This window comes from Telmatherina bonti (genome assembly GCF_933228915.1).
Source record: "Telmatherina bonti genome assembly, chromosome: 20".
Taxonomy (NCBI): domain Eukaryota; kingdom Metazoa; phylum Chordata; class Actinopteri; order Atheriniformes; family Telmatherinidae; genus Telmatherina; species Telmatherina bonti.
Genome location: NC_136618.1, coordinates 11,895,169 through 11,914,809, shown reverse-complemented (window position 1 = coordinate 11,914,809; position 19,641 = coordinate 11,895,169). Strand labels below are relative to the sequence as shown.

Below are 19,641 nucleotides of genomic sequence, written 5' to 3'. Positions count from 1 at the left end.
CTTAGCCCGAGTGTACATATACATTGTTTTTCACATTTAAAAAGGTTTACATCGTTTTATATGAAACTATTTAATGTATGTTGGTGTGCTCTTTGTGCTCAGTGATGCCACATTTATCCAGCTTGTCCAGTACAGACGCAGATCTGATGCGCATACATTTGTCGTCCAACATACAAGTTCCAAAGTGAATTGTCAAAATTTATTGTGCACTGTTTTTTTTTCCCTAAATGTGAATGATAAACACAAATTTAAAAAAAAAAAACTCAAAGGCTGGCTTGTTTTCTGCTGTATTGTATTAAAAAGCTTTTTATTGAAAAGATTATGTACATCAGAAGCAAAGTCAAAGTTGACCATCAAGTCCAGTTACCATCACCAACATTATGCAACACTTCTATCCACAAGGCATCGATTCTTCCATGAGGTGCTTCGGATCTGGTGCAAAATGTTTCTCATCAGGATGTAGGTGTGTTCAAGTAAAAACTTGCACTGCTGCATTTTATTTATTTTTTTTAAAACTACATTATGAATGTACTACAGCCGTCTGTATTCCAACCTAATGCAGCAAATGAGACTTTAAGTCCATGCAGCCTGGACTGGCTGAAGTACCAGAACAGACTGTCCCACGAAGCATCGTACAATGAATATAATTCATTTAGTTGTGTAGCACAGGATACATTTTTCCCCATAAACTCCTGATAAAGAAACCGTCCCTTTTGTCACGAAGTCCATTTTAATCCCATCCCGACCTAAATTTCATCCATCCACCAACTTTCCCTTATTTCAACAATTTTGAAGTTCTTCAAAGTTCAAGGCCCCTGTTTAGTTTTGCTTCTCCCATTAACTTAATGGGAGGTCTGTATATGAGATGAACGTGAACGCTGTCCAAGTCCAGACTTGTTTATGTATCACAATGTTTAATCCATCTTGAGGCTGCGGTAGATGTAGCGGATAAACGCTAGCGAGGCCCAGAAGGACACGCTTCCCAGCATGAGGGAAAAGACGAGCGCCGTGAGCAGGGAGTACCCAAAGAACTCCGTGCTCTGCACCAGGCCGCTCATAGACGATCGGTTCTTGTAGTAGAAAACCGAGTAGACGAAGATGAAGAGGCCGGTGGAACCGGTGCTCAGAACGCTCCGCCACCACCATCGGTAATCTTCGCCTGAAAGCAGGAAGTAGGTCAGCGCCACAGAGATGCAGGCGCCCACCGAGAGGAGAATGGCGAAGACGCACAGCAGGATGCCGTACAGGGTGTAGTGCTCTCTGCCCCACACGGTGGCGAAGATGTAGTACAGCTCCACGGAGATGGCACTGAGGGAGAAAGGAAGATGTTTAGCGTGAGAAACTGCAAAAACAATCAACTGTTTCCCGTATTTCCATTGTTTAACAGGAAATTTATCTCACCTGAAGGGCAGGAAGCCCCCGATGGCCATATGCACCACGGCGTGTTTGTACCACGGTTGTGCGGGAATCTGCCGGGGGATGTTACGAGTGCGGCACGGCGCCTGGAAGCTGCCGGCTCGGTTCTTACCCACGATGCCGCCGATGACGGTGAGGGGGAAGCCCACCAGGACCCAGGCGCCCAGAAGGAGGAGCACGGTGGTGGCCGGCAGAGCCTGAGTGGAGCCGCTCCACCAGTGGATGGAGTTCACCACGCTCCATGTGATGAACAGGGGAGCTGTGGGAACAAACGAGAGTCAATAAAAGGCTGCTTTTCGTCTTAATCAGTTTATGTAGTGATGCCTTGGAGGGGCTGCTAAAGTGAAAACAATCATTTTGTCAGCATTTTTATATGAGTGGAGATGAAGTTTGCTTAGTTACATCCTAAGTTATGTTGCTCTAAGGCTTTTTCTCCAACTGTTCATGCAGCTGAACAAAGAACTGAAAGTCACTGATGGCTCAAGCTCCACAGAGTTAATGTTTCACACTCATTTATTACACAAAGATTTGGCTTTATTAATTTGTCATTTTCCCTGCTGTTATGGAGTGTACCCGTGTACATCTGATGCTAACATATCACCAACATGGTTTGTGTTGAAATGAACACTTCAATGCAGCGATCAAAAGCTTCTTTCCAAACTAAAAACAACTTGTTTCCCTTTTTCTCCCCAACAAAATATACCTTTATTGCTGAGCTCTTTCAGATATTAAAATGAAAAATAAGTTTTTAGACATTAAATTTAGTTTCAAACTAGAATATTTGTAAACCTAATCATAATTCAACAAAGGTCGATTTTGACTCCAGCAGTGCAGTGTTGGTGAAGCTGATGTGTGCCGAGTGCTTGTATTTAAAAACACAAAGAAATTAGAAAAAAAAAACATTTTTTAGATAAGATTTGAAAACATGGATTAAACATCAATATTATAATATGACACTCTTAACCCTTTAATGTCACATGTATCATATTTGATACAGTTTCTGAGACCTTTTTATCACTTTATAGTGAAAACTTTGCTCTTGTTATACACAATATGATACTTGTCTTCTGCCCCCAGTGGAAACTATAATAACACAATAATGTGTTGGAACAATTTTGACAAATCACACTGAAATGAATGGTAAATATGCCAAATTTATTTTTGTCAATCCTTATTTTGTTAAAGGGCCGAATAAAGACTCAAGTTAAAAAAAAAAAAAATTGGACTTATTTTAAGGTCGGACTTTGACAGAAAATGCTAAATCTTTTTCACTTATTTTCTTGTAAATACAAAATAACTGATTTTTTTTAATCCAACAAGGATATTTTGATATCCAATTGTTTGGTGTCTAACTACAGTAAAGTCAGAATGTACTACCTTAGTTATTACAAACAAGTTCTGCGTGTATGTCGTGTCAGACTGCAAATAGCCTGAATGTTTACGCTGTATCCTGCTTTAACGTGGAAAAACAGAAATCTATTTTACTTTTACTTGATATGAACATTTTAAAAGTCAAAATACAGAAATCAGATTTTTTTTTTTTTTGTAATAAAAACATTTTTATTCATTTAAATGTCTGCCTGAGCTTGGGAATAAAATTATATTCTAATACTTAAGTATGTTGTGTTAAATCAGCATATTGATGTTATTATTTTGATCACTAATGAACTGATTCAAAGTTTTAATTATATTGTGTCAGAATTTGTGACATTAACATGCATAAAATTGCTATCCATTAAATCAACCTATTGTACTGTGAATAAACACACATACTGCTGCATTTAATTGGCATGTAAGCAATACATATGATCCCAATCATAACTCACAACAGGTCAGCATATCTCCCTCTTTCCCTGAATTCACACCAGCTTTAGAAATAGAAAAACTACACACTTAATCCGTTAAAAAACACAGAAGCAAACTGAGCCACGAAAGGAGAGTTAAACAACTTCATTCTGCAAAGAACAACTTCCAGGTCTAATTCAGTCAATGACAGAAATGACTGACACGCCCGACATTTCTCACTACTAAAAAACAGTTTTTCATCTCCAATAAAAGGAAAGAGAAATAGTCTACAAATAAAGAGGGATGTGAACAACGGAGGATTAAAAGAAAACATACATAAAGCAGTTAACAAGGTTCGTTTGAGCTGTGAGGAAAAAAAGAGAATCCTGTTCAGAGCTGATTCATCCTTCAACAGGACGGCGGCCGCTCACCTGAGAACAGAGACGAAGTGAGGATGATGTTCCACACCCAGCGCTGGCCGTTGATCTGCGTGTAGAAGCTACAGGAGACATAGCCTGACACACAGCTGGTCAGAGCGTACAGGACGATGGCTGCGGAGTTGATGGCACCGTGGCGGTGGACGTTGAACATCCCCAGCAGCGCCATGATGATGATGGCTGAAACAATGATTGGAGGGATCAGACTCCTACATCTTGAGGTCTCGTTGCGGTTTGTCATCCAGGTGTGGTGCTCAGTATAAACACCATCCCTGTGTATATGTTCAGCCATGTTTGGTGCTGTTTTCTTTGTTTGACATTGAAAGCTCACCCGTGGCGAGGGTCAGGAACTGCGCTCCGACTCCCAGCACGGCGCACAACAGGCTTTTGAAAGGGGGGAATCTGAAGACGTCAGTGTGGATGATTTTCCAGCCGTTGTCCCCTTGGTCCAGATCGTCACAGCCGCCCTCCTCCTCCACGTTGTACCTGACCGGCACAGAAAATATTTTACAAACCACGAGGTTTCGAGTCTATTTAGCTCCTCCAGCTGGTTTACATAAAAACCTTTAACTGGGTCTGAGGATCTTTAACCAAAACATTCTGCAGGAAGGTTGAAACAGAGGTGGAAATCATTAATCTTTTTAACAAATGTCTGGATCAAATGAATACAGTGCTTATAAACTAATGCGATACACCCCCAAATGGCAGGAAGCTGTTACTTTTCTTGGTCACTTTTGTCATTTAATCAACAGAAAGCAAATCAATTATAAAACCATTTCCTTTTTTAAAAGCTAAACTCCAGTTCCACTGGTGCCAAACATTACAACCTCCTCAGGGACTTTTATGTAGAGGGTTGTTTTAGACCTCAAACATTTAGACTCTGCATGTTTCTTTGCCTTTAAGGTGTAAATAGTCTGGGCGGGGAATCGAGAAGAGAGAAAAATTGAAAATTGGGATTTTTTGCTTCACAAGATCAATATTTTGATTGATTTCTTTTTTTCCAAATAAATAAAAATAATCAATTGTAATCTTTTTTGTCGTCATTTTTATTGTTTTTATTGATCTTTTTACTTGTCTTCTTGAGCATTATAGCATCAGAATGATGGTCTGGCCTCTGTGTTGTTGTTTTTTCTAATTGAAATCAAGAAAAATGACCAAAAACATTTTGCACGTGTCGCAATTCAAATCAAATCGGCCCAAATAATTTCTCAATTCTTTCTAGCTTATAGAAAAAGGAAGCTACTTGGGAAATTAGCACCTTTTCTTACTTCAGTGTTATGATTATGAATCAAAAATCTGTTTGAATTGAGAATCAATTCTGAATTGAATCATCACCCAAAAAAAAAAAAAAATTGGTATCAAATTGAACTGCAAATTGTTGTTAGATTCACATCCCTGGTAAATAACTCTCTTAAAATCATAAAGCCTCTGTGTGCAAATTTCAAAGTTTCAAATGACAGGACAGTCAGGATCTGCAGCTAAACAAACAGCATGCATCTCCTGTAAGCACACACATGAGCTGCATGTGAGGCATGGCAGGAACAAGAGTTTACCATTTAAAATGATCATTTAAACACAAACTGAGGAAGAAAAAAAGGGAAAAGAAATACAGGTTGTTTATTATTTAGGTGCAGTAGCAAGCTTGTTCACACTGTAGACATACAAGCTGGTTAACTGGACACTTCCATCAACACAGTTTAGGATTCATGACTACGCCTCAGTTTGTCCAGCTTACTAAATCCTGGACAAGGTCTTTAGTTAAAGGTATTAGACATATTTGACATTCTTTTCAGTGTGACTTTAGAGCACGAATGAAGTCTCATGTTTGAGTTTTGGGTTGCTTCACATTCCCCTGGCTTACTCATGATTGTATTTTAGTTTGATGTTTGCTGCCAGATGATTACTCGTCCAAAAGAAGACGTTCTTTCTGTCCCTCCAGGTGTAATCCCAAGGAGAGACCACTTTATTCCAACAAATACGAGCATAAACTGAGCTTTACTAAACCTGTACCAAACACAAGTGCTTAAAACACAGTAAAAGTTGGAATAATCAGGTGCTATCAGGTAAAATAAGTTTCATTTGAGTTCAAACTGTTTAATAGTACTGAATATGATGATTTGCTAAGTAGTCCCATAAAAACACAACATAGCTGGAGCCATTAAAACCAGACAAGTTCAACTGCAAACCAGCGCTATGTGAAGACACAGCTGCACATCTGGCTGCAGATGATCACACACTGTCAGTGTCGCCATGTCAACACAATTACACAACTACATTAATACATCTACACATCCTTCAATCACAGGATAGATTTAAAACCCCGCTGATTGTTTACAAATCCCAGAATGGTTCTGGACCAGAATACATCTGTGATACGTTCAGAGAATATAAACCAAGCAGAGCTCTTTGGTCTGAACTAGTTGACCCGAGTCTTTGGATCAGAGTCCAGACTAAACATGGAGAAGCAGCATTTAGTTGTTACGCTGCAAACAGGTGGAATAATCTGTCAGTGGAGATTCAACTTTCACCAAATGTAGAAACTTTTAAATCCAGGTTAAAAACATTTCTTTTCTCGTGCGCCTATGCATGACATCTGCACAGTAACTTTTAATTAATTCTGCTTTTAATTACTTTAATATAATTTATGATTTTATTGTGATTTAGCTGTATTTTCTTTTATACTTTTTTTCTGTAATGCTTTTAATGTTTCATGTAAAGCACTTTGGATTGTCTTGTACATGAAAGGTGCTATACAAATAAACTTGCCTTGCCTTAAGTGACTGTGCTGCAATTAAGCCGTCACTATGTTGCGTTCAACAGACTTAAACATGTAGAACATAGACATTTCCCTCCACGGCTGAAGTGTGTTGAACAACTAGCCGCCACGCTAACAGGAATCAACAACATCTTGTTGGATAGATGGGACTGCAAGGACTGTTTTATACAAGTAAAAATAAAGAGCAACATTAAAGAAAAACTGGTCAACAAGTGGAAGACTTGAAACCAACAGATGACCAGCATATGTGCACCAAGTCTGGTGTCTCTTTACTTTTGCAAAAATGTAACTTTGGTAAATAAGTCATATTAGAATTTGCCTCACTCCAACGTGATGCCTTCAAGTGCCCTTTAAGTGTTTGTTTCTGCAGTCAACAGTTAGAAACACTCAAACAGTCTACATCTACTAACAGATAAAAAAAACAACTAGATATTAAACACTTTGACTTAGATAATGAATATTAATTCACATTTAGCCAACTGTTGATTGACTTATGACCAAGCGGCAACCTCCGGCGGTAAAAAGTGAAGCCTATGAGGAAGTGCATAAAACTGCAGTTCCCCCTTCATCCACTAGGGGCTGCAAAACAGAACAAATCCCCATAGACTCCCATGTTAAAAAGGCCAATTTCACGGCAGAAATAAACATGTTTACAGCCTGGTTCAAAAATCCATTATAGGTTTAATAGGTCAGGTTTACCTTCATGACAACTGTGGGGGGAGTGAATTTCTTTCTAACTTGCCCATTTAAAAGTAATTTAATCTCTAAATTCGGCATATTTAGGGGCGTGTCCTTTTGATTGACAGGTACCAATCTCCGGCTTCAAGTAAGAACGTAGAACCACCGCGGTTTTTAGCTGGTTAACAACGTGACTTAGCTTTAGCCCGCTTATCTCCGTTAGCTGGTTAGCTCCTGTTATCTCCGGGTTAGCTTGGTTTGCTTTTAGCTACAGAAAGCTCGGAGTTCGCTCGATGTCAATCATCCACTATGACGCTCACGGCCCCCCTCTCAGCTCCACCTCTTTGCCCATATTTGTATTTTTCGAGCGAGGCGACACGCAGGACGCTGCCAAGATGGCGACGGTAGGAACCGCCCACCGAGCTTCAATTCTGCTCTTCAGAAACTTATGGGTGACGTCACGGAGGCTCCATCTATCTTTTAATATACAGTCTATGCTTATGACACGATGTAAAACTTCACTGACTGACCTGGCGAAGTCGTTCTTAAGAACACGCATGAGGATGATGATGACGAAGCCCAGCAGCAGCACCACCAGCACCAGGGAGTTGATGATGGACAGCCAGTGGATCTCCAGCGTTTTCGGGAAGAAAGAGTAGTCTCTGAGGCGTTCAGCTCTCCGGGAATGAGGCAGACTGGACTCGTACCAGTGGACGCTGTAGGTGTGGGTCACCGTCAAGCTGCCCCCACCGACTCCAACTCCGCCCACAGCCGCACCCGCCCCCTCCTCCAAGGGAACGGGCTTGACGTCCTTCACAGAGACGTTGGCGAAGATCACGGAGTCGCCGTTGTACTCGATGTTGAAGTCCAGGTGAGTCCACAAACCCACCTGAGGAAAGAAAAGAGACCTGAGGAATGACGGACGAGAAGAGCGCCGCGCTGATCGGCGATCAGCAGTTTCTGTTTACCTTGTGGCTGTGAGGCAGGAAGCCACTCTCCTCGATGTATCCCACAAATCCCCAGATGGGAATGTCATCCAGCACGAATTCAAAGTAGTACAGCTCCTCGATGGCCTCACGAAGCTCATCCACCTGGCACACACACGCACACACACACACACAGATCATGTGTTTGTAGCACACCGCCAAGTCTTTTAGTCTTCACATTTCATAAAGCATCCAAACTTTCATGGGATTTTGAGCCATTTTTAAAACTTATTTAATAATTACCTTGACTTAAACACAAAAGAAAGCAAAGCTTAAACAGTGTTTGTGTAAAAAGAGTTCAATTATTTTTATCTTGCAGCTTTCTTGGTCCAGAAACAAAGTTAAAACATGATAAAACTGCAATTTAAAAGTAAGATTTTTATACATTTTGTGGTTTAAAGTCCAGTAATCCATTCAACTGAAAAGTATCCTGCTAGCAATGTTATTTATCCTTTGAAATACCTGTGTCTCTGAAAGAGTGAGCTGGCAAAGAGTTTTTTTCTCCGTGTTTTCTCTGAATCTGATGTGATATAAAGACTCTGCCATCCTGTCACCGTCCAGCACTTCTCCCAGGCTCAGGGACTTGTGGTGCACCTGATGAACGAGGGTCAAAATGTGATTTACACCAGATTATGTCATTCTATACCTGATAATAGTGGGCTAAAAGCTGTAAAAAATAACTAACTGCACACATCACAAATACAAAACTCATCTTCAGTGATCAGGTGGAATATTTCAGCAGCACAAGACGAACAGCAAAGACGTAGAGAAATAAGATATAACATGAGGATTTCTTTGTTACTTAAAGTTTAATTGGTGCTAGAGGTAGATTTCTGCACTTTTATAGCCCTTTTCTAATAGTAAAAAAGAGAAACCATTTATTATTCATTTTTTTTAACAGATGTAGAATTTAATAAACATGATTTAAGACTCGTTTCTTTACATCTTTTGTATATTTGCTCACGAAATAATTCTAACTGCAGTCAGGTGAAAGCATTTAGCATTACAAAACAATTTTCTCTGTGTTGCACAAATAATAGACATCATAAAGACTGACCTTCTCTGGCCTGCAAACAGGCAGTGTGTAGTAGTGATATGTCTCCTGGGGGTTATGATAAGGGCCCACTTTGTTGACATACAGAGTCACATTGTCCCCCGTCTTGTAGCCTGCTGCCCAGCCCGACAACAAGCTCAGGATCAAGACACAGTGCAGCGCCATCGTCCTCTGACAGCCACCAGGGAGGTATCCTGTTCCGCTGAGTGGAAACCCTGCAGCAAAGGCGGACAACTTCATCAGTTCACGTTGAACAAGTGTGGCTGAAACCAGTCTCCGTCCAGAGACGTCCACCTTGCTTCTCATGAGAAATAAGGAAAGCAAGTCAGCAGCAGCAGCACTAGAGAGGTATAACAGGAGCCTTTGTGCAGCGTCACTCCTGCAACGTTTCAACAAACACAGCAGAAAATTGAGAAACACCTCAAACAGGCCTGAGACGTTGCAACATTCATCACTTTCAGCCGTCCATGAAGGCTTTTGTGTTGGACTTAAATGAGCTCTGATGATTTTTTTTTTCCTTTTGAGAACAAAATATAAGTAAAACAACCCACCGTTGCTGCTTCGATTGTGTGTTTAAGTCTTTGTAAAACAAATGCAGTCTTTTCAGATTTCTCAGTGTAATTTTGCTTCAGTTTGAAATTTTCTTACAAAAACATTTTGTACTTTGCAGCCTGGAGCCGACGTTGATGTGCATCATTAGCACATTTCGCCAGTGAAAGTCTTGAGCTACCTTTCACTGCTTTTTAGAAAAACAGGAAATAGATGTAGATGTTTCATTAAACTTGTGCAAATATCAATGGAAACACATAAACATAAGGAAAAAGTACAGTTTAAACCATTCCAACAAGCTTGAAAGTCAATATTTGGTGTGAGCAGTTTAATTCTTTCACCCTTCCCGAACCATCTGAGAGACAAGCATTATTGTAACGTCCTCCTGCAGTCGTCAGGAACAGCTCTACAGACTTCCTGAAGAATTTGTCAAAGCTCTTCTCTGGATGTTGGCTGACTTTTGCTTCATTCTACGTCAAGATGATTCCACACTGCTTCAGTCAGTATAAGGTATGAGTCCTGCGAAGGATTCGTCCCTCCATCAGCACTGTTGCCACCAAGTTTCGGTCCAGTTCCGGTGTCTTTTGGCATGCACCAGCATTTTGTCAACTTTCCTTGGAAACCATTTCAGACTAGACTCTGACAAACGGAAGACAGATCAACTTAAGGTCTAGATGCATCTCTCAGGTCCTGTGTCAGGTCTTTGCTTAAGCACTTCATCAGAGGAGACCACCTTCTGATACTGCTTATCTCTTACAGACAGCCGTTTCAGGCTTTTCTCTCGTTCTCTACCTGTCCAGTTGCCTTAAATCTTTAACGGGCAAACAACACATCATGCTGACATAAGACAAGTTTTTTGCTCACAGCTCTGCAAAAATCATATTTTCTGTCAGTCAAACTTTGTTATCTACTGTATTTTTTAGAGTTACAACCAAAGACATTTGAACACATTATGGTTGCTCGTAACAAGTGACTAAAGATCCCGTTTTAAAAAGGATTCTTTGATACTTTGTTATGTGTCAACACAACACCAGTTCTTTCCTTGAGACAGGAGTCTCCTCGATGCTTAAAAGATTCAAATATCAAGATCATTCCTCCTAAACTAGTCAAGAACAAGGCTGGACTGAAAATACAGATAAAGCAGCCAATGTTCAAAGAAAAAGTCTGAAAAACGTTCAGATAATATGGAAAGTATTGATCAAGATCATTTTAAATGACAATAATAAAGTCTAGCATCTTGGACACAGACATTTAGGATTTTCACTGCACTAGATGATGTGTCACGTTTCCCACCAATGCCTGCTGTAAGTTATTCATCTGTACGACAAACCAAACTAAGTTTGAAGCAAGGCTGCTCCCATTTTATAAAGATCTCCTTTATGTCAGATGAAACTAATCTCTCTTACCTTTGTTAATGCATCAATAAGATGCGCTTTTACTGATATACTGATATCAGTATCGGCTCAACACTATGTGTGTGTACTCGTACTTGGTAATAATAAAAGTGTTCCGATACCACAACCAATACCACACGAGTCAAGCCAGCGCAGATGTGTCTGATGACATGCTTCGGATGTGTTTTAAAAGAAATAAATGCCTTGAATGTTAAAATGTGACATTTTTTGTTACACTAAAAGCGAGATCTTTGTTTCAAAATCACTATGTATCGTTGTATTTGAGTAAAATGTGCCAAATCAAAATAAAACTTGTTGAAATTGTTTGATCTGTAATGTTATTATATTTGTATTGGTGAGGTAACTTCAGAAAGGATGAGTCATTTATTACAACCTAATGAAAACTGATACAGTTATATCCATAGTCATAATAATGTTCACATGAACAGATTTGGTATCGGCAGATATTCACATTTCAGGTATCGGATCGGAACTCCCAAAAAGCGGATCGGTGCATCTCTAGCTTTTACAACACAAATCTTGAGCAAAGTCAGACATCAATCAGTCTGGTTTGAAGTCTGAATCTGCAGGTGACTTCCTACAGACAAGCTGATGTATGTACGTAGAACATCAGAGAAACTGATCCTGAACACTTTTTGGGTGCTGAACTGCCTGTCCTGTGAGTAAGTTATGAAAGGATAAGCTTAGCAAAGGCCACAAAGAGAAGTCAGTGCAAACATGGAGATGACAACAGCATAAGCAAGACAGAGAATGGATTTATTTATATGGATCATGCTCATGTTGTGAACATGGCAGACAGAATATGATTTAGTAAGACTTCATGTCTTCCCCAGACTAGTTAAACTATAGCAGAAGTGGATTCGGTTCATGAAATGTCCCTAAAAAAATGCTGCATATGTACAAGCATGCATTCCTTTCACCAGACGTTTATCTTCCCTGTTTTGTTTTTTGTTTGTTTTTTTCATCTGCACTTTTCATCCACTCTGTTGACCGAGTCAAAGTTGGTATGAATGGAGCTTTATTTCATAGCAAAAAGTTTCAAATGCATGAACACAAATGAGTTGTTAGAGGATTATTCTGTGCTGAAAGTATCCTTCAATCTAAGATTTGCTCTGCAGAACTCGAAAAGGGAAAATCAAAAATTGAAAATCTGCAATATTAAAATTACTTATCAATCATCATCGCTGTCAAACAGTTTTCTGTCATGGTTTCAGAGGAACATTGCAGTTGTCAGTCTGCCTCCTCTGACATTTTACTACTAATAATAAACTTAGAATTAGATTTTCATGAGTTCAAGTGTTCGGAAAGATCTCCGTTGGAATATATATAATAATATACTATGTATATATCAATGTACAGATAAATAAATAGTGAGCTATAATTACCTCGCTGCAAAACAAGGAGAACAAGGTCAGACAGAGCACATCCTACTTGTCTGGTTCTATCTGTGTAATTAAAAGGGGCCTCACTGACTCCTCTTTAACCAACATCAGACCTGCAGCAGGACTACTTTCTACGACAGTGTTATTTCCTCAAACTCTGTGGACATTAAACCACCACACAATCTGCAAATTTAAATATGATCTGCCAATCTCACCGTCGTCTTGACTCAGCCACGATGTAGCAGACAAACCAGTCTGTCCGCCCCGGATTCCTTGGACTCTCCAGGCCCCGGCAGTCTCCCTTGCCCCGGTGTGCGCAGACAGTGGTGCTCACTGTGAAGGCATAACGTTACTGCAAGGCATCCTGGAAATCCTGGAAACAGTGGACCTGCGTATTATGTGACTTATTCACTGCGTTCATACGCGGGTACACCAAGTACTTTTACTGAACATGAGACAGAGTAGAAGATGGGCTACGACTACACGTCACCTTAAAAAAAATAAAAAATAACTCAGTTCAGTTTTTCCGGAGGGGGCGGAGAAACAAAAGAAAACACACACACCTGCAACGTTGCTGTTAACTCGTGAGCTCATATATTATTCTAATTATTTAGCTTTCCGTGTCTTTTAAAGACACAGAAAAACACGGGGAAGCGTTCATAGGAAGTCGCAAAACGATTCAATTATCATTTTCAGATGAACCGGATTTCCTTCAATCGCAACTGACCAATCAAAAGCCGTTGCGCGACTTCCGTGTTAAAATTCAGACCAGTCTAATCACACCTGCACTGTCGATTCAAAGTTTTACATCTGCGTTGGCATCATATATAGACATATATAGACATGCATCGACGCCGCGTTGTATCACGCTGCCTGTGCGAGCTGACGTCTCATCGTGTCGCCATCTTGGATGGGTCTCCCATGCTCCTCAGATGCATTTATTTGTAAGGTGCTGCCCCAATCACAACAATAATTTAACGAATTTTTACCTGATTTTTCTTACAGTTTGGTTTGTCACAAATATTTAAAATAATAAAATATTTTCATAACGCTATTTAACAAAGTCATAAGGTCGCTACAATATAAATACATGTATAAATAAATTTGATATTGACATGTTTGGTTGTTTATTGATGCATTTGTATTGATCAATCTATTTTTATCTGGTCAAATAAATGATTATTTAACCTTGTGAAATCTAATTCCACACGATCTGCTTTCAATATTTTGCCGGCTATTGCAACTGTAGGCTGAATAAACTGCGGGAATAGTTGCTGCTTTCTCTTGACTACGGTTGACTCTTTTTTTACATTTATTAATTTATCAATATAGAGATACAGTTGTAGAAAGTCTGAAAATAAAGTATTGTATCAAAACTGTACAATTAAAAAGTTACCCAGAATAACACTCGGAGAGCGCAAACTTCCGTTGTTCCACAAAAAAAGAGTTTTGTGGATAAACTACATTTACTCTGCAGCAAAACTCGAAAGCGGGGACCCATCCAATATGGCGGCGACGTTGGTTCACTCTCTAGTGCTCAATGAGGCGTCTATGTCTATATTATGGACGGCGGCGTGCTCAACAGTTCGACACGTAATGTCTGCTATTTGATTTCCCGCGAAACAGACGCGGTTCTTGGCGCTTTAGGTACCGTAGCAGGAGCTTTAACGAGGAGTATTAGCTAATAGGTGAGTTGTTTTGATAAATAAAACAGCCTAAATCGACATTGTGTTGACTTGTGATACTGTGGATGTTATAGTGTGGCAGACTTACAAACGCAGTTTGTCTACGCTGCAACATTAGCTTGCTAAAGTACATTGTCTCCGTTTTAGCTTAATAAAAGAACATTTTCGGAGGGATTTGAGGTTATTGACCAAGTAAAAAAGTCGCCACACATATAAATTTGTAAGGTAACAATCACGAAGAAGTAGTCATTTATTCTGTTTATGCCCTACAGACCTGCTGATATGTCAGCACTTTGTCACGCATTGTCTGCATAGGAAAGCAGCTTTTGCGTGGCTGGTGGGATAGTTTGTAGTAAACAAGCTACGATTAATGAGAATATAGCCACAGTGCAAGGGATATTATTAATATAATTATTTCTCAGATACCTTGCCGCGATGGGAATACATGGACTTGCCAAGCTGATCGCCGACCATGCGCCTGGTGCCATCAAAGAGCAAGAAATCAAGAACTACTTTGGTAATTCACAGTGATTTGTGTGCAAAAGAAATAATAATTATACCACTGATGTTCCTTTGGAGGACCTTGATCATATATTAAAGGCTTAGATTAAAATCAGGCTTTAGGTGGATGCAGAAAAATAACATTAACACCTTTGTTTTGATTACCTCTTCAATATCAAAAGACCAAATTTGGCTAAATCTTATTTATAATGATCCTTTGTAGGCAGAAAAATTGCTATAGATGCCTCCATGTGCATCTATCAGTTCCTGATTGCTGTGCGACAGGATGGCAATGTTTTGCAGAATGAAGACGGCGAGACAACAAGGTACTGTTGCAACGATAAATACTTAAAATTCAGATTATACACACAGATATACAGTAGTTTTTATCTTTTATTTATCTTAAAAGAGTTGCCAGTAATTCAACTGTTGTTGTGATTTACCTTTTCCACAGCCACTTAATGGGAATGTTTTATCGTACAATCCGCATGTTGGAACATGGTATCAAGCCAGTTTATGTATTTGATGGCAAGCCTCCACAGCTCAAGTCTGCAGAGGTTAGTATGCACTTGTTATTCCTTAAATGCATTTCCTCCTGCATGTTGTAGGTGACGGATTATGTTGCATTGTTGCTGTGCAGTATTGTTTTGGTTTGCACCTTATCGACTCAACCTGTCTGTTAATCTCATGCCTTTATGATTTAGCTTGACAAAAGAGGGGAGAGGAGAGCAGAAGCGGAGAAGTTGCTTGCTCAAGCTCAGGAAATGGGTAAAAAAATGTTCTGCTTTGCTTTCTGGAGCTGATTAGACATGATATATTTAGTTTTATATTAATGTATGTCATGTCTCAAACCAGGGGAGCAGGAGAATATTGACAAGTTGACCAAGCGGCTGGTTAAAGTCACGAAACAGCATAATGATGAGTGCAAAAAGCTTCTGACCTTGATGGGGGTGCCTTACATTGAGGTAATGTGGGGGGTTTGCTTTACTTATTCTTTCTCTTACTAGGTTTACCCATATTTTAAAACAGTTACTTGTGTAAAACAAACTTTAATTATTAAAGACTCCTAAGTAATTTATTCTTATCACAGTTTTACTAAGAAGCTGAAAAACTGAAATGTTTGGATGTTTTTTCTTTCAGGCTCCATGTGAGGCTGAGGCCAGCTGTGCTGCTCTGGTGAAAGCCGGGAAGGTGTTTGCCACGGCAACAGAGGATATGGATGGCCTGACTTTTGGGACAAACGTCCTGCTCAGACACCTCACTGCCAGCGAAGCAAAGTATGAATCCAAAGCTTTGTTTCCTATATCTGTCTTTGCTGAAGAGGTGTGAACAGTAATTTGATCATTGTGCTTATAAAAGAGGAGAAAATCCAACTATTTTAAAAAAAACAACAACAAACAAGAATGTTTTTGTTTTAGGAAACTTCCTATTCAAGAGTTCCACTTCAGTCGTTTGCTGCAGGACATGAACCTGACCAATGAGCAGGTGTGTTTTTCCTCCCCCCCCCCCCCCCCCCCCCCCACAAATGAAAGATCATCAAATCAAGATATAATTTGTCACATTCAACGTTGACCTCCAGTCTCTCGTTTCCAGTTCATAGACCTCTGTATTCTGCTGGGATGTGACTACTGTGGATCCATCAAGGGAATTGGCCCCAAGAGAGCCGTTGACCTGATCCGGCAGCACGGCTGCATCGAGGAGATCCTGGAAAACATTGATACAAATGTAAATAAACATTTTATGTAGTCTTACGCTGTAGTTCAAGCAGTTAAACCGAGTCTGAGTCTCTGTGTGTTGCCTTTCTTCTTCTTGCAGAAGCACCCTGCCCCAGAGGACTGGCTCTACAAAGAAGCCAGGAATTTGTTTTTGAAGCCAGACGTGGTGGATTGCTCCTCAGTGGAACTGAAATGGAACGAGCCTGACGAAGAAGGACTGATCCAGTTCATGTGCAACGAGAAGCAGTTCAGGTGAGCTACATTTAAACCCTGATCACTGAGCTGTATGTTGCTTGTTTACTGAGTTTCCTCGCCACGGGGAAGACGACTGGCGTGCTTAGACCAGTGTTTTTCAACCATTTTGGAGCCAAGGAAAAATCACAAGGCACACCACAAACCAAAAGTCCATATAATTAATATAAAGTCCATCTTGTCACAGCCTCTTGAATAGAAATCAAATAAACACAGGAAGGAATTTTATTTTCTTTCACTGTGGCCTGTTTGGATGAACACAGAGCTGCTTTTTAGACCAATTAGGTGAAAACTGGGTAATTTCTCAGGGCACACCTGATAATCTCTCACAGCACAATAGTGTGCCACGGCACAGTGGTTGGAAAACACTGGTTTAGACCAGGGATCCTCAATCCAGGTCCTCGAGGACCGGTGTCCCGCAGGTTTTCCAAGCATCCCAGCTGTAACACACCTGATTCAAATCACTGTGTATTTATTAGATGTATGCAGAGCTTGTCTGAGTCTGAGTCTGGTGTACTCCTGCAGGGACACGAGGAAAACCTACAGGACACTGGGCATTGAGGACCCCTGGCTTAGACCACCTATTTGTACAATGTTTGTCCACTAGGTGGCACTGTTGACCTAATAAATACATTATGGCAGGATGATGATTGTATGCTTCCTCTGCCTTGTTCATGCAGGCATCTTCACTTTTTCGCTTGTAAAGTATTTCACTTTGCATATGAGCATATCAGTGCAAACATTATTAAACCCTTGTTTTTAACTGTTTTTTTAAATATTTTTTTTAATGTTTGTGAATGTTTGTGTGCAGTGAGGACAGGATTCGTAACGGCTGTAAGAAGATTATGAAGAGCAGGCAGGGCAGTACGCAGGGCCGTCTGGACACTTTCTTTACCGTCACTGGATCCCTGTCCTCCAAACGGAAGGTACAGTGAAAAAAAACTGCTGTGTTTATGTGATTTCATTTGATCTCAAAGATATTACTCTTGCGGTATTTTCTTAATAATAGTCTTATCTATCCTGTTATTCTTTCAGGAACCAGAAACAAAAGGACCAGCACAGAAGAAGCAGAAAACAGGAGCGTCGGGGAAGTTTAGGAAGGGCAGATAAGCTGAACAGAAGAAGTTAGCATCATTATAAATATCACTTATTAAATAAGGAGAATAGTAATGAATTCTACACAAAAATACATTTTGTGTCGCAATTAGTTCAACTGAATAAACTGTGATGAATATGACAAAACAACATCCAAGCAAGCCGAGAAGTTTTATCAGTGTTCTGGAAATAAATGGTTTTTGTTTGAAAGAAGTTGGTCTGCTGATGGATTTATTTATTAGAAGTTCATTGACAGCCCTGTGATGGACTGGCGAGCTGTCCATGGTGTACCCTGCCTTTCGCCCAAAGACTGCTGGGATAGACTCCAGCTTCCACGCAACCCCTCATCGGACTTAGCGGTTAGGATAATGAATGATTGAATGAAGTTTTTTGACCGTTGAAACTGAGTGTAGCAGACAAAACACTGAATGTACAGAATGTCAAAAGAAAAAAAATCAGGTCAATGACACAAAACTTAAAACTACATAACTAAAAACTGTTTCTATTGTTATTTAATCCATTAAAATAACTTCTGTTTTTATTCCTTTAGAATGAGGAATTTATATCTATTTACTGTGGGTTCAGATTCATGACACCTCTCTGAATAGACAACTGTAAAGTAAGAAGCCTCTCAGCTGCATCAACATTGAACTGGCTTTGTTTGATATATGAGATCAGATCATCCTTTATTAGTCCCCTACAAGAGAAAAATAGAAAACACACATTAAAACATAAAACTGGAATTAATTCTTCTAATGATAACAGAATAAAGTGACTTAAGTACAGAATTATAAGCTGAAAAGGGACATAGAAGGAGACTAGACATGTCATTCATTTTTCGAACTGCTTAGTCCATTTAGGGTCGTGGGGGAGATGGAGCCTATCCAGCAATCATTGGGTGAGAAGCAGGGTACAACCCTGGACAGGTCACCAGTCCATCACAGACGGCTGGATCCACTCGCTGATGAAAACATGTATGTTTGGCCCGTAGACTGGTTTGACCACTGTTCATTTACAACTCTGCTCCTATGAGGTAATTGCTGTTCCCATCTTTACCACTAGATGTCAGTAATTCTTAGCACTGCAACTATTAGTGATATCCTCCTGACTACCAGTAGTTAATTTTGTCCGTGTCTGTGGAGGACCTTTGTAAACATAAATATGTTCATCTCCCTGAATGCTACTAAACTAACACCTTTTGGTCTTTAAAGAGGACATTTAGTGCTTTTAAATGGTACCTCATTATCTGGGGGTGGGGCTTTGTGAACTTTCTTTCTCTTTTCAAGAAAAATGGCCTCCATTGCAACAAGCATGTTTTATGGGAAGAGCAAAAGTGCATAATACTTTTCTTTGTGCCGATTTTTACTTGAAATTTTGTAGTTATATTTTCATTGAATATCATATAAACACATTAAATCATTTCTTAGATAAATATAACTATATTTTACCACAATGTCCTCCGTAGTGGACATTTGTAGTTACACATTTTTTTTCCCTGGTATTCAGGGGGATATAGAAAATTAGTGTGTGAGGATAAATATAGTCTGATATGAGGAAGATTTTCCAAATGTTAATGCTGCAGCTACACTTTGTTCATGTGACAGGATAGAGAAGAACTGTTTGCATTTAAACATGTCATCGTGTGTCTGACTCAACGGATGCTGCCAATGTGAAAACATTACTGTCAGATAGAAGCAGTACATTAGTTGTGTGAGAATATTATTTGTCTTTCCTCCCATTGCTACCCAACAGGACAACACTACCAATTAAAACAAAAGCAGAGCAATGTCAGAGAGTTTCATTGCTATAAATATTTCACTTAGAAAAGTTTAAAACACATCATGCTGATGTTCTTCAAAATGACATGAAAATTTACAGTTTTTAGGTAGTCTGATGCTTCTCACCACAGTGGCAA

The 19,641-nt window shown here is 39.7% G+C and overlaps 2 protein-coding genes across 2 annotated transcripts; one reads left to right on the top strand and one right to left on the bottom strand.

Annotated features, from left to right (window-relative positions):
* Positions 1-364: 364 nt before the first annotated feature.
* Positions 365-13,091, bottom strand: tm9sf1 (transmembrane 9 superfamily member 1). Its single transcript, XM_079259798.1, has 9 exons — positions 12,694-13,091; positions 9,136-9,347; positions 8,541-8,672; positions 8,061-8,183; positions 7,623-7,981; positions 3,970-4,124; positions 3,633-3,818; positions 1,402-1,675; positions 365-1,308 (listed from the first exon to the last, which is right to left on the bottom strand). Exons 2-9 carry the CDS (start codon positions 9,295-9,297, stop codon positions 915-917), a joined length of 1,785 nt encoding a protein of 594 aa, XP_079115924.1. The 5' UTR covers positions 9,298-9,347; positions 12,694-13,091; the 3' UTR covers positions 365-914.
* Positions 13,092-14,102: 1,011 nt separating this feature from the next.
* On the top strand, positions 14,103-17,884 carry fen1 (flap structure-specific endonuclease 1). Its single transcript, XM_079259800.1, has 12 exons — positions 14,103-14,166; positions 14,586-14,680; positions 14,888-14,990; positions 15,119-15,221; positions 15,369-15,432; positions 15,520-15,629; positions 15,805-15,941; positions 16,083-16,149; positions 16,258-16,389; positions 16,480-16,631; positions 17,443-17,557; positions 17,667-17,884. The coding sequence occupies exons 2-12, from the start codon at positions 14,599-14,601 to the stop codon at positions 17,739-17,741; spliced, it is 1,140 nt and encodes a 379-aa protein (XP_079115926.1). The 5' UTR covers positions 14,103-14,166; positions 14,586-14,598; the 3' UTR covers positions 17,742-17,884.
* The last annotated feature ends 1,757 nt before the right edge of the window (positions 17,885-19,641 follow it).

Excerpts from the sequence above, each read along its gene's own strand:
- tm9sf1 (XM_079259798.1), bottom strand. The coding sequence starts at position 9,297 with ATGGCGCTGCACTGTGTCTTGATCCTGAGCTTGTTGTCGGGCTGGGCA. Across the intron at positions 8,184-8,540 it reads TCACTCTTTCAGAGACACAG|GTGGATGAGCTTCGTGAGGC; the intron begins GTATTTCAAAGG and ends TGTGTGTGCCAG. Across the intron at positions 7,982-8,060 it reads TCCTGCCTCACAGCCACAAG|GTGGGTTTGTGGACTCACCT; the intron begins GTAAACAGAAAC and ends TTCTTTCCTCAG.
- fen1 (XM_079259800.1), top strand. The coding sequence starts at position 14,599 with ATGGGAATACATGGACTTGCCAAGCTGATCGCCGACCATGCGCCTGGT. Across the intron at positions 14,991-15,118 it reads GAAGACGGCGAGACAACAAG|CCACTTAATGGGAATGTTTT; the intron begins GTACTGTTGCAA and ends CCTTTTCCACAG. Across the intron at positions 16,632-17,442 it reads TGCAACGAGAAGCAGTTCAG|TGAGGACAGGATTCGTAACG; the intron begins GTGAGCTACATT and ends GTTTGTGTGCAG.